The following is a 12,669-nucleotide window of genomic DNA, read 5'->3' as shown; positions in this document are numbered from 1 at the left end:
CAAACCCATTCCTTATAGAAATAGAATGTATCTTTTCACCCTCTCTAACAGCAGTCAACTTGGCTACAGCCTTTAAAAGAAAAGGGTATGTGTGTGTGTCAGGTTCAACGGGAGACATGCATTTGGCGATTAACTTTAAATGGGCAATGCTCAATTTTGATTGCAATCAAAATTGAGAGACTAACAGATAACTAATCTACATGAAAATGTGAGACTAACAGATTCTACCTACATGCTCATCCCAACCTATGCTTCAAGCACCAACCATAACATCTACAGCCACCAAATATCCCAATTCATATAAGCTAAGAAAAATACTGTCCTTCATGAATTCCTCTGCGTCAATCTCTCCATGAGATGTAGTTTCTTCCTGACTCGCCGAGGTAATTCATCAGCCTCTACACCTTCAAACTCATTTATTTGTATCATGTCATGGTACATTGGTCTAAATCGTGTTTGGAAAGCCCTGAAGGTAAAATTAGGTAGCAGAGTGCAAATGACAGCTAAGAGGGTGATCAACCAATAGAGAACACTCGGAGCACATGCTTCCACAAAAACCCTATATGCTGTTGTTGACAACTCTGGTGGGAGATAACCATAAATAACTAAGAATTTATACCACAAGGCAATGCTGCTCCAGATGAAGAAGTGCTGGATCCAAGTGAAGTAGTTGATGGAGATTGCCATTTGGCAATTTACAGCCCACACGACACAAGTATACATTGTGACTCCAAGGACTTCATAGTCGACTACTCGCCCATCTCTCTGAAAGGCTTGTTTAATCATCGACTTGGTTGTCCAGAAGAAGATAATTATGGAGGTTAGAAATCCATTAAACATCCAACCAAGTATACGGGGCCAGCTGAAGAGAATGTTCTCGACTCCCTCCAAATATAAGAAGGGATACTGCAAACAAAGAAGCATGAAAAATAAATGGTTATTTAGGCTCCTACATAAAGCTCTCAAGGAATATTTAGGAACCCAAAAGGTGAAATTATATGAAATGAGTATTCTGTTTAAGATATAACTACTTGCCTGCATTGTTGTTTATATAGAATCACAGTTATAAGTTGCAAGATAAATATTGAAACATTATTTTCATGTTATGATACTATTTAGGCATCCTCTAAACTTAAGTGAATCCACTGTATTTGATTTTGAAGAATACTTGTAAAGATTTAGTGTGCTTAATCTATCAATTTGAGAAGCCGGAAAGAGAGATATGGGAAACAGAAGTGAGGAGGCATAACCCAAAAAGAATATTGGAATTGCAGGTATAGAATCAAATTTGCAGAGCTAATGGTTAATGAATAACCATCTGCGAGGAATTGTGTCAAAATGTCTACTCACTGTAAAATACATGAAGAATTTAAATAAGAAACAGAACAATAGGAATCCCACTTCAATTGTATTCCAAAATTATAACCTGTTACAAAGCATTACATACTTCTAGCAGGTTCCACTGGAGAAATGTAAATCAAAAAAATGTAATTTTTTTCCCCAATATCAAGAGAAGCAGACCATGCATAACATAGAAAATCCTTCATAGCAGAAAAATATTGATGTTGGTAACAACAATTTTAAATAATGCATAGATGATAAGAACCGATTTGTTTTAACTGCTTATGTTTAAGTGGAATTACCCAATGCTATGCTGCAGCTGTAAAATGCTGATGCGTAAAACATGATTATGCAGGCCATATGTTACGCTAAAGGTACAACAGGTTTATTCTTATCTTTATTTTTTTCTTCCTGGGTTTCCATTAGTTCTTTTACTATGTATATAAAGCCTGGAGAAGGGCAATAATTCCGTACCTTGAGGCAAAGTTGTGAAGAAATATCCTGGTCAAAAACACCGAGAGCAATTACGGGAAGTGAGGTGAAGAAGACATTGTAAAAATGTAAAATGACATGTACCAATCATTATATGCAGGTTGACCAGGAAAGATGCATGGGCCTCAAACCAAAACAGAGTGAACCCAAATGATATGTTCTTTTAGAAGAAGTAGCATATCTGCATTAACCAAACAGAAGATGATACTGCAAGTCAACTGAAGATGAAGAAAGGAAAACAAGAGAAGTAAACAAACTTAGTTTCTGTCCTTCTTCCCCGCCACACCACCCCCCCCTCCCCCCAAAAAACGAAAAAAAACCCCACCAAAAAAAGAGTTGAAACAAAATTAATGAACATTTAGTACAAATATAATGGAAGAGTGATTTTTCTTCCTCAACTTATTGATAATAGTTTTTTTTTTTTGGCCAGGGGAGGGGGGTTAAGTATTAAATATATAGAAGAACTATTTTACCATCATTGCTATTCGTCTGTAACACCAATGTCCATGAACCAGCAATAAACGTTCTAGAAATTGGAATTGAGCTATTGAAAAATCACTTGCCATCACTGCCTGCAGTTGAGAAATTTTTGGAATCAGAAGTAGGGTCCTCACTTTTTTTCAGCTTGAATCAGTCACCAAATAAAACATATGCTTTGTGTATACATAGGTTGTATAATACATATACAATATCTCTGGTTTTACATGAAAACACAATCATTGGGAGGAAAATGTTTGAACCAGTTTTAATTGTCAGCAAAAGCAAAACAAAGAGAAGAAAAGGCAGTGTTTCTAATCAGAACTTCTTTTTATATGCTCTAATTTTTTGCAGCTTTTCACAAATCCAAATCATATATAAATCATTAATCACAAGAAATGGGCAAGAAACGTGTGAAACTCCAGCATTCATTGATTTCAACACAGCATACATAAGCTAAGGAGGGAAAGTGGGGAAGATAAGGGATATGAGAAAAATAATAATATAAACTCCAAACATCTGTGAAATGAAGATTCATATTAGGGAAAAGAGAAGACATACACATCATATAAATAAAAATTAAACATATGTTTACCTGCATCCCTTCAACACCACTAATGCCAACTCCAATATCAGCCTCTTGAAGCATGCAAACATCATTTGACCCATCACCAATAGCGAGCATTGTCTTACCTGTTTCTCCTTTTAATAACAGTCTGGTAACCTGCATAACTTTTATATTTCTATCCGACTATCCTTACGTCATCCAAAACAGTAACTAGCCATTCTTAAGATGCCTAGATAATTTAAACTAGCAGAAACTCGATATTAGCATGATTATAACACTTACCAGAGCTTTCTGCTTTGGCGAAGATCGGCAACATATAACAGAATCACAATTAATTGCAAGTTCAAAAAATGGCTTCTCTATGTCCTTCTTTAGTGAAAAATCTAAGGATTTTCCATCCATTCTTAGGCCAAACTTGACATCACTTTTGACAAACCAAGAATGTATTGACTCCTTGTGATAAATCAACCAATTAATTAGCCAAATTAATTAATTACTCCGATTAACATGCAATAAACGTGGTAGCACAAACAAATCACCAACTAAGTTAATATGCAGCAGAAAATAAAGTTGACACGGAGATTTGTTTATGAATGGGGAAAACCTCCAAGGCAAAAACCTCATCGGGTGATTTTAAGGTCAACACCTCTGAGAATCCACTATCATCACAACAAACAGTTACAAATAAAGGAATCCCAGTACCTTATACCAACTTACAATTGAACCCTTACCCCAATACCCAATTGGACTTGTTCTATAGTGACAATATCTCCTTTTAATGCACGGCTCCCAATATGTGACTAACCAATCGATGCACGGATCCAAGTACGTGACTAACCACTAACTTGAGAAGGATGTTGGTTGCAAAATTCTTCAATTCATCAACCTATGCTTCAAGCACCAACCATAACATCTACAGCCACCAAATATCCCAATTCATATAAGCTAAGAAAAATACTGTCCTTCATGAATTCCTCTGCGTCAATCTCTCCATGAGATGTAGTTTCTTCCTGACTCGCCGAGGTAATTCATCAGCCTCTACACCTTCAAACTCATTTATTTGTATCATGTCATGGTACATTGGTCTAAATCGTGTTTGGAAAGCCCTGAAGGTAAAATTAGGTAGCAGAGTGCAAATGACAGCTAAGAGGGTGATCAACCAATAGAGAACACTCGGAGCACATGCTTCCACAAAAACCCTATATGCTGTTGTTGACAACTCTGGTGGGAGATAACCATAAATAACTAAGAATTTATACCACAAGGCAATGCTGCCCCAGATGAAGAAGTGCTGGATCCAAGTGAAGTAGTTGATGGAGATTGCCATTTGGCAATTTACAGCCCACACGACACAAGTATACATTGTGACTCCAAGGACTTCATAGTCAACTACTTGCCCATCTCTCCGAAAGGCTTGTTTAATCATCGACTTGGTTGTCCAGAAGAAGATAATTATGGAGGTTAGAAATCCATTAAACATCCAACCAAGTATACGGGACCAGCTGAAGAGAATGTTCTCGACTCCCTCCAAATATAAGAAGGGATACTGCAAACAAAGAAGCATGAAAAATAAATGGTTATTTAGGCTCCTACATAAGCTCTCAAGGAATATTTAGGAACCAAAAAGGTGAAATTATATGAAATGAGTATTCTGTTTAAGATATACCTACTTGCCTGCATTGTTGTTTATATAGAATCACAGTTATAAGTTGCAAGATAAATATTGAAACATTATTTTCATGTCATGATACCATTTAGGCATCCTCTAAACTTAAATGAATCCACTGTATTTGATTTTGAAGAATACTTGTAAAGATTTAGTGTGCTTAATCTATCAATTTGAGAAGCAGGAAAGAGAGTTATGGGAAACAGAAGTGAGGAGGCATAACCCAAAAAGAATATTGGAATTGCAGGTATAGAATCAAATTTGCAGAGCAAAAGGTTAATGAAGAAACACCTGTGAGGAATTGTGTCAAAATGTGTAATAAGCACTGCTCACTGTAAAATACATGAAGAATTTAAATAAGAAACAGAACAATAGGAATCCCACTTCAATTGTATTCCAAAAATATAACCTGTTACAAAGCATTACATACTTCAAGCAGGTTCCACTGGAGAAATGTAAATCAAAGAGAGTTTTTTTTTCCCCAATATCAAGAGAAGCAGACCATGCATAACACAGAAAACCCTTCATAGCAGAAAAATATTTTAGTATCAACTATTTTAAATAATGCATAGATGATAAGAACTGATTTGTTTTAACTGCTTATGTTTAAGTGGAATTACCCAATGCTATGCGGCAGCTGTAATATGCTGATGTGTAAAACATGATTATGCAGGCCATATGTTACGCTAAAGGTACAACAGGTTTATTCTTATCTTTATTTTTTTCTTCCTGGGTTTCCATTAGTTCTTTTACTATGTATATAAAGCCTGGAGAAGGGCAATAATTCCGTACCTTGAGGCAAAGTTGTGCAGAAACATCCTGGTCAAAAACACCAAGAGCAATTATGGGAAGTGAGGTGAAGAAGACATTGTAAAATGACATGTACCAATCATTATACGCAGGTTGACCAGAGAAAGAAGCATGGGCCTCAAACCAAAACAGAGTGAACCCAAATGCTATGTTCTTGTAGAAGAAGTAGCATATCTGCATTAACCAAACAGAAGATGATACTGCAAGTCAACTGAAGATGAAGAAAGGAAAGCAAGAGAAGTAAACAAACTTAGTTTCTGTCCTTATTCCCTCCCCCCCCAGACAAAAAAAACCCCACCAAAAAAAGAGTTAAAACAAAATTAATGAACATTTAGTACAAATATAATGAAAGAGTGATTTTTCTTCCTCAACTTATTGATAATAGTTTTCTTTTTTTTGGCCAGGGGAGGGGGGGTTGAGTTAGAAGAACTATTTTACCATCATTGCTATTCGTCTGTAACACCAATGTCCATGAACCAACAACAAACGTTCTAGAAATCGGAATTGAGCTATCGAAAAATCACTTGCCATCACTGCCTGCAGTTGAGAAATTTTTGGAATCAGAAGTTGGGTCCTCACTTTTTTTCAGCTTGAATCAGTCACCAAATAAAACATATGCTTTGTGCATACATAGGTTGTATAAGACATATATAATATCTCTGGTTTTACATGAAAACACAATCTCTAGAAGGAAAATGTTTGAACCAGTTTTAATTGTCAGCAAAAGCAAAACAAAGAGAAGAAAAGGCAGTGTTTCTAATCAGAACTTCTTTTCATATGCTCTAATTTTTTGCAGCTTTTCACAAATCCAAATCAAATATAAATCATTAGTCACAAGAAATGGGCAAGAAACGTGTGAAACTCCAGCATTCATTAATTTCAACAAGAGCTTACATAAGCTAAAGAGGGAAAGGGGGGAAGATAAGGGATATGAGAAAAATAATAATATAGACTCCAAACATCTGTGAAATGAAGATTCATATTAAGGAAAAGAGAAGAAGTACACATCATATTAATAAAAATTAAATATATGTTTACCTGCATCCCTTCAACACCACTAATGCCAACTCCAATATCGGCCTCTTGAAGCATGCTAACATCATTTGCCCCATCACCAATAGCGAGCATTGTCTTACCTGTTTCTCCTTTTAATAATCTTGTAACCTGCATAACTTTTATATTTCTATCAGATTATCCTTACGTCATCCAAAACAGTAACTAGCCATTCTTAAGATGCCTAGATAATTTAAACTAGCAGAAACTCGATATTAGCATGATCATAACACTTACCAGAGCTTTCTGCTTGGGCGAAGATCGGCAACATATAACAGAAGCACAACTAATTGCAAGTTTAAAAAATGACTTCTCTATGTCCTTCTTTAGTGAAAAATCCAAGGATTTTCCATCAATTATTAGGCCAAACTTGACATCACTTTCTTTTGCTGACTTTATCTGAGACATCCCTTCTCTAATTTGCTTCCTTATGCTTTCAAGAGAAGCCTATAACAATCAATGATTTAGAAACTTACTGCCTAAAGAATAAAAAATAATAAATTTTGTGTACTTCAAAATCTTGCACCTTTGCAATGGCCTCTTTATCCCCTTGCTTTTCCAAGGCATCAATGTCTGGTGAATCCAGAGTGATCACAATTTGTTTCATATCTTCTCTAAGTAAACTACAAGCATACCTGGAAAAATTAAAATAGTTAAAATATGTAACTCCAAGAAAAATAACATATATAATCTCTACACCAAAATTTTCTTCAATACCCAATATTAATTGCTGTCTCCATCTTATCACCAGTTAATACCCATAGCTTAATTCTAGCTTGGGCAAGCTTGTCAATACATTCTGGAACCTGAACACCGGAGAACACAATTGAAGTGAAACTAATCACATAAAATAATGCAATCAAAGTTTCCAAAAATAGAATGAGAGGAACTGGTTTGGTCCTAATGGTTATTAACTTCCAATTGGCATACAGTAAGACAGCAGAGAAAGCTTAAACTTATAGTGAGTGCATAATCTAAAAATTAAATAATGAAACTGCAATTTTTCAATACGGACCCCCTTTTGCAGTTTGTCTTCAACTGCTGTAGCACCAAGAAGAATCAAATCCCTTTCTATTTTATCAGCAAGTTCATCCACCGATACATCACGCTCTGTAGTGACAGATGTTTTGGCCTTGGAAAACTCCACATCCCATGATTTATATTCTTCTTCACCAAGCTCACAGTATGCAATTATCATGGTCCGTAGACCTGCTTCAGCGTATTTTTTGATGTGATCCTTGGTCCATGACTCAAACTGCCGCCCGTTTTTTGAAAGCCTTTGAAACATTACACTATAATAAATGCAAATAAATTGAAATCAGTTGACTCAAACTGCAACTTCATATATGTAACATTAAATCAAGTATGCATAGGTTTCTAACCTGTCTGCCCCCTTGCAAAGTAGAAACAACTGATTTTCTGCATTCCTTACAATCACTGACATTCTTTTGCGAGAACTACTAAACTCTAAGACATGTAGACGCTTGTATTTTCTGGAATATAGAAACCAAGTTATCTGATGTTTAACAAAAATACATAAAAAGGAAACTAAAAGAAGTCCAAGAAAACAGAGATCAATAAAAAGAAAAATACAATGACACGCCTTGTCCAAAGGTAGCATTTTGGGCATTTGTCTCAAGATTGACCTAGATGTAGCTGCCATGGATTTGACACACACAACAATGAACCTGATTTTTAAGTTCTTTTTTTTTTTTTTTAAGATGAAAAAAAAAAAAAAGGAATGGCCTTAAAATTTTTAAGAAACTTACATATAAGCAAAATGGTGTTTAGTCTCTCTCTATGAGAGGTCAATATAGTTTTTTCTCTACAAGTTCCTCACATAAACACTCTTCTATTATTTTCTTTGCTCCCTCATCCCATGGTCTTTTTTCACAAAAAGGCCTCATAAGAGTATAAGTTTTCTCCCTCAATCTATCATCTTGATGTCTCCCTAATGAATGCAAGAGCTTTCAGAAACCTTTTTCCTAACAGATCATTGAGCAGAAAATAACTTGTTAGATGTTCTAAAAGATTTATTTTTTTATACATAATGCGACTGCAGACATCATCAACTCTATAAATAAAATATTTCTGACCTTAAAAAAAAACTAAAACATGAGTTGTGTGCTTGTAGACATCATGAAATTAATTGTATTGTATACTTGCGGCAGATTGCAGTTTTCAAGAACAGAGAAAGTTGGAAATTGTATGAATCTAAATGTGCAACCAGACTGACTTTCCTCATAAACAAAAGCTGAAATTTTCTACATCAAAATAAAAACATGGTATCTCAAATATGACAAAATAGAGCAATTACCTATAATCATCAAAAGGTTTGTAGGCAGCTGCCCGCATGGGAGGTAGAAACTATACTTAAATGAACCTAAAATATATTAAATAACTTTCCAAGAGCCTTATAGCTCAACTGGTACCTCATAGTTTTTCTAATGGAGACATTTAGGTTTCCAATCCCCCAACCCTCATTGTAACTATTTAATTATAGAAAAAATTAAAAAATAAATAAATAAATAAATTGTTGCATGAGAGCTTACCTAACAACCTTTTCTCCAGTCTCATAATCTAACTCACGCAATGAGATGCTTGTTTGTGTCACTCTAAAAAACTCAAAGCCAATCTCCTTTGCAGCTATGACAAAAGCAGCTTCATCTGGTGACTCAGATTTATACATAATTTCTCCCAACTCTTCATTTTTTTCAGGAATCACTGTGTGACATATTGCCAAGACCCTGAAGAACTTCTGTATTATATCCCAATGGGGTTCATTAAGCCACTGACCATTCATGATTCGTTCATCTCTAAAGTTGAAACCCCTAACTGACTTTTTACCCTCATGCCCTTGAATATCATCACCAGTTTCAGGCGGTGGATCCCCCCTCCTCCTTGCCAGTGACCTCTCCACTTCTGTCATACCACGGCCATAAGCAGTTCCTGCTATTGAACATTTAACAAACTCCATGGAATTACATGTCAAAGTGCCTGTTTTATCAGACAGTATAGTATCTACCTGACCAAGTTCCTCATTTAAATTAGATGTGCGTGCATGTGCTGGCTTGTCTGTTTCTTCATCATACATATGCTGATCTTGGTTAATAAAAGTACTCTGTAAAACCTTCACAATCTCAATGGATACATACAAAGATATTGGAATTAGGTATCCATACAACATAAGGGCTGTCAGGAAATGAAGAAATGCAGAAAGTGATGGTCGTTTAGGGTCATAAAAGACAGTTGTATCATCTGGATGAAGATACCACCTTCTAAGGTTTCCATCACTGAAATCTTTTTTGGTTTCAATTCCAAAAAACAAAGATCCAACAAAAGCAATCAATACCAGAGTACTGAAAAGTATGTAGACTATCTTATCCATTTTTTTCTCAATTTTACTTCTCTTGGAAGGAGGATCTGTAGCATTCTGCATCACTTTTGTGTCATGTCCCGCAAAAATAACAACACCAAAGACATATTCAGTATTTTTAAGCTTAGAACCTCTTAGTAGTAGCTGTTGTATGGAAAGTGGGTATTCTTTGCCATCACAAGACAAATTTCCAACGAATGAATATAACTTTTCATTGGGGTCCTCACACTTGATCACTGCCGTAAATTGTTTCAAGGAATTTTCATCATGAAGATGGGACGTCACCTCCAAGGCATGCTTCAATTTCAAATTGGTCTCTCCATCAAGGTTCATGGTCTCAACATAACAAACCCCATCTTCATGGCTAGATGAAAGCAGAACTAAATCAGCAGGGAAGTATTCATCCTTACACACCTTTACAATATCACCAACTCGAAGTTCCTTCCAATTGGTCTCATGGAATGTATAATTACTACCATACACTTTGACCTTTCGATTATTTTCCTCTATATCCTGAAACCATTTTCAACATTCAGTAAGTAGCAACGTAATTAGATAAAGAATACCAAAGAATAAAGGGATGGAGTAGGTGTGCAAGAAAGGATTCCAGCAGAATGAACATTATGAAAAAATAAATAAATAAAAGATAAGGAGGATTCATTTCGAAAAAACAGGTAAGATTAGAATAGCAAGACACATCTAAAATGAATCATTAGACAGAGAGATAAATATTCCCTCGAAGTGATCCATATAGAAATATCATGCTCACATAGAGAACCTGAGGCTAAAGTGGCACCCATATCTTAAATCAAATGACTTGTTTGGATGTGCAACACTTTCTTTCCTACATTTTTTTTGGAGAGCCCACCATAGAAGTTAGGGTAGAGAATAATAGATGGGTAAAAGCAGTGTTTGTGAACCAATGCAATCAGAATGAACATTATGAAAGCAACTATTGAATACTTCTTTTAATTGGTAAGTTACACACAGACACACCTAAGATGTCTTGGTCTCATGATCTCACACTCCATATTATTATTGAAGGAGGAAGTTCCATTTGAGCTAGAGCTCATTGGCAAAAGGCAACTATTGAATACCAGAATGGTAGAAGTGAGTCTGGTTGCTAAGAGTTATGTGTTTTTTCAAGAGATTCAAATTAGAGCTATGACTTATGAACTTACTAAAGTTATTTTTTAGACATTCTATGCCTTCAAAGTGGTGGTATAAGAGATTGACAATATGGATGATCTTATGAAATGTGTGAGAATCTTTATTCTCTTCAACTGATTCCCTAGAATTTTAAATTTTTCATAAAGTACTGTTTAATTATGACATCCAATTGGTATAGTAATGTGGTTCATTCCAATCATGCAGCATCCATTTTGGTCGTAAAACAACTCTTATCTTGAAGAAGCGTTTTGATATCATGGTGTGGTTCATTACAATATTTATGACCATTACCCCACATTATTTCAGAACTTATATGGTACCACAAGTGCCAGAAATAACATACCAGAACTTAACTAATAATACTTGATAAAGGAAATGTATGCTCACTATCTTGTTTATTATGAATGTCCCAATCAAGGACCCTGATGCCTTTGCACTCCTAGTCCTAATGGCAATTAGAAGAAGCCAATGCTAATTGCCCATTTCCTTAAATAAAATTTATGACCACAATCCCAATCACCCAGTTCCTCAATACACTTCTAATGATATCAGCATATCTATTTAAACGAACTTTGTTTGAACCAATACAGAGTCTTTTTACTATAGATGTAACTCAAAACTTGACAAAAATATATTTCAGTGTGGAATAATTTATAACAAGTGTATCAACATACAGAATGAATAGTCCAAGGATATCTACAAGATTCAAAATCCAGAATAGCACAAAAAATAAAATTGATTTCAAATATTACCTGCTTTCTTCTTCTCCAATCTTCCACGCCTTCCTTTGCCATAGTAGCTCCAATCACCACTATCAATGGTGCAAGAATACTAAGAGACGAAAAAGGCGCCAATGGGCTAAATGAAACACAAGCCACAACAAGAAAGTACATATTTGCAACCCTCCTGAACTGCTCAAATAAAGACTTGGGAATAAAATTAGCTGCGGAATACTTGGTAGTTGAGACATAATTTCCCCGGTAGTTCAACTTAACTGCCTCCGAATGATAGGGATCATTACAATACACTACCCTTGAGTACCCTTTCTGCCCAATTTGGGAATGGCTATGTTCATACTTAGAGTGAAAACATGCAAATGAATAGAGTTTCCTAAAATGAATCCTTTCCCTTCTCTCTTCTGGCATTTTCACACCTCAACCAGAATGGGTCTCTTTCTTTTTTCCAAGAAAACCAAACTATCCCTCACATCACCATCCACATTGACATCTCTCTTATCACTTTCCAGAGCAATCACCAACCAACCAAACATGTCACAACTCACAACTACTTCTCTAGTTCTCTAAACTTAATTCCCCATAGTTTGCAATATAGAAATATTCACATACTCTTAATGCATATGTCCTTAAATCACCAACAAAATTTGAAAAAATATAAAACCCAAGAAAAGTAATTTAACTTACACCAATTCCACTGAGATACATATAATTGGTGCAATCAATCAAAAATAAAAACTAAAACTTAATAAGTTCAAGAGCATTTACTACTTCGTTTGTAATCTATAGCCAAGCATGGAAAGAAAGTATGTGAAGTTGTGAACAAAGTATAACACCAAGCTCCATTCAATATCACCAACAGAACAGACTTGTTACTCTCCAAACATTGCAAGTAATATGGCAAAACAAAACTGGCTAAAATTTGTTGGCAAACATTAGAGTTCTATGAAGTTCCAGAGAGATCTCTTTCCTGTGGGGTTTA

The 12,669-nt window shown here is 35.4% G+C and overlaps 1 protein-coding gene and 1 pseudogene across 1 annotated transcript in view; both read right to left on the bottom strand.

The window, feature by feature from the left end:
- The window catches only part of LOC115976651 (probable phospholipid-transporting ATPase 8), a 12,707-nt gene extending 299 nt beyond the window's left edge, over positions 1-12,408 (bottom strand). Inside the window, exons 1-12 of the mRNA XM_031098085.1 lie at positions 11,706-12,408; positions 8,960-10,296; positions 7,790-7,900; positions 7,423-7,699; positions 7,125-7,213; positions 6,934-7,042; positions 6,645-6,854; positions 6,393-6,518; positions 5,793-5,891; positions 5,337-5,528; positions 3,765-4,424; positions 1-246 (exon numbers count right to left, since the gene is read on the bottom strand). The exon at positions 1-246 is cut by the window's left edge and continues 299 nt beyond it. Coding sequence (XP_030953945.1) covers positions 3,843-4,424; positions 5,337-5,528; positions 5,793-5,891; positions 6,393-6,518; positions 6,645-6,854; positions 6,934-7,042; positions 7,125-7,213; positions 7,423-7,699; positions 7,790-7,900; positions 8,960-10,296; positions 11,706-12,098 — 3,525 coding nt within the window. The 5' untranslated portion in view covers positions 12,099-12,408 and the 3' untranslated portion in view covers positions 1-246; positions 3,765-3,842. The remainder of the gene's footprint in view (positions 247-3,764; positions 4,425-5,336; positions 5,529-5,792; positions 5,892-6,392; positions 6,519-6,644; positions 6,855-6,933; positions 7,043-7,124; positions 7,214-7,422; positions 7,700-7,789; positions 7,901-8,959; positions 10,297-11,705) is intronic.
- LOC115970956 lies at positions 245-3,280 on the bottom strand (annotated as a pseudogene).
- Positions 12,409-12,669: the final 261 nt, after the last annotated feature.

The sequence above is a fragment of the Quercus lobata genome, chromosome 2, assembly GCF_001633185.2.
Source record: "Quercus lobata isolate SW786 chromosome 2, ValleyOak3.0 Primary Assembly, whole genome shotgun sequence".
NCBI lineage: Eukaryota > Viridiplantae > Streptophyta > Magnoliopsida > Fagales > Fagaceae > Quercus > Quercus lobata.
Note: the sequence above shows the minus strand (reverse complement) of the source record. Positions and strands in the feature narration are given on the sequence as shown.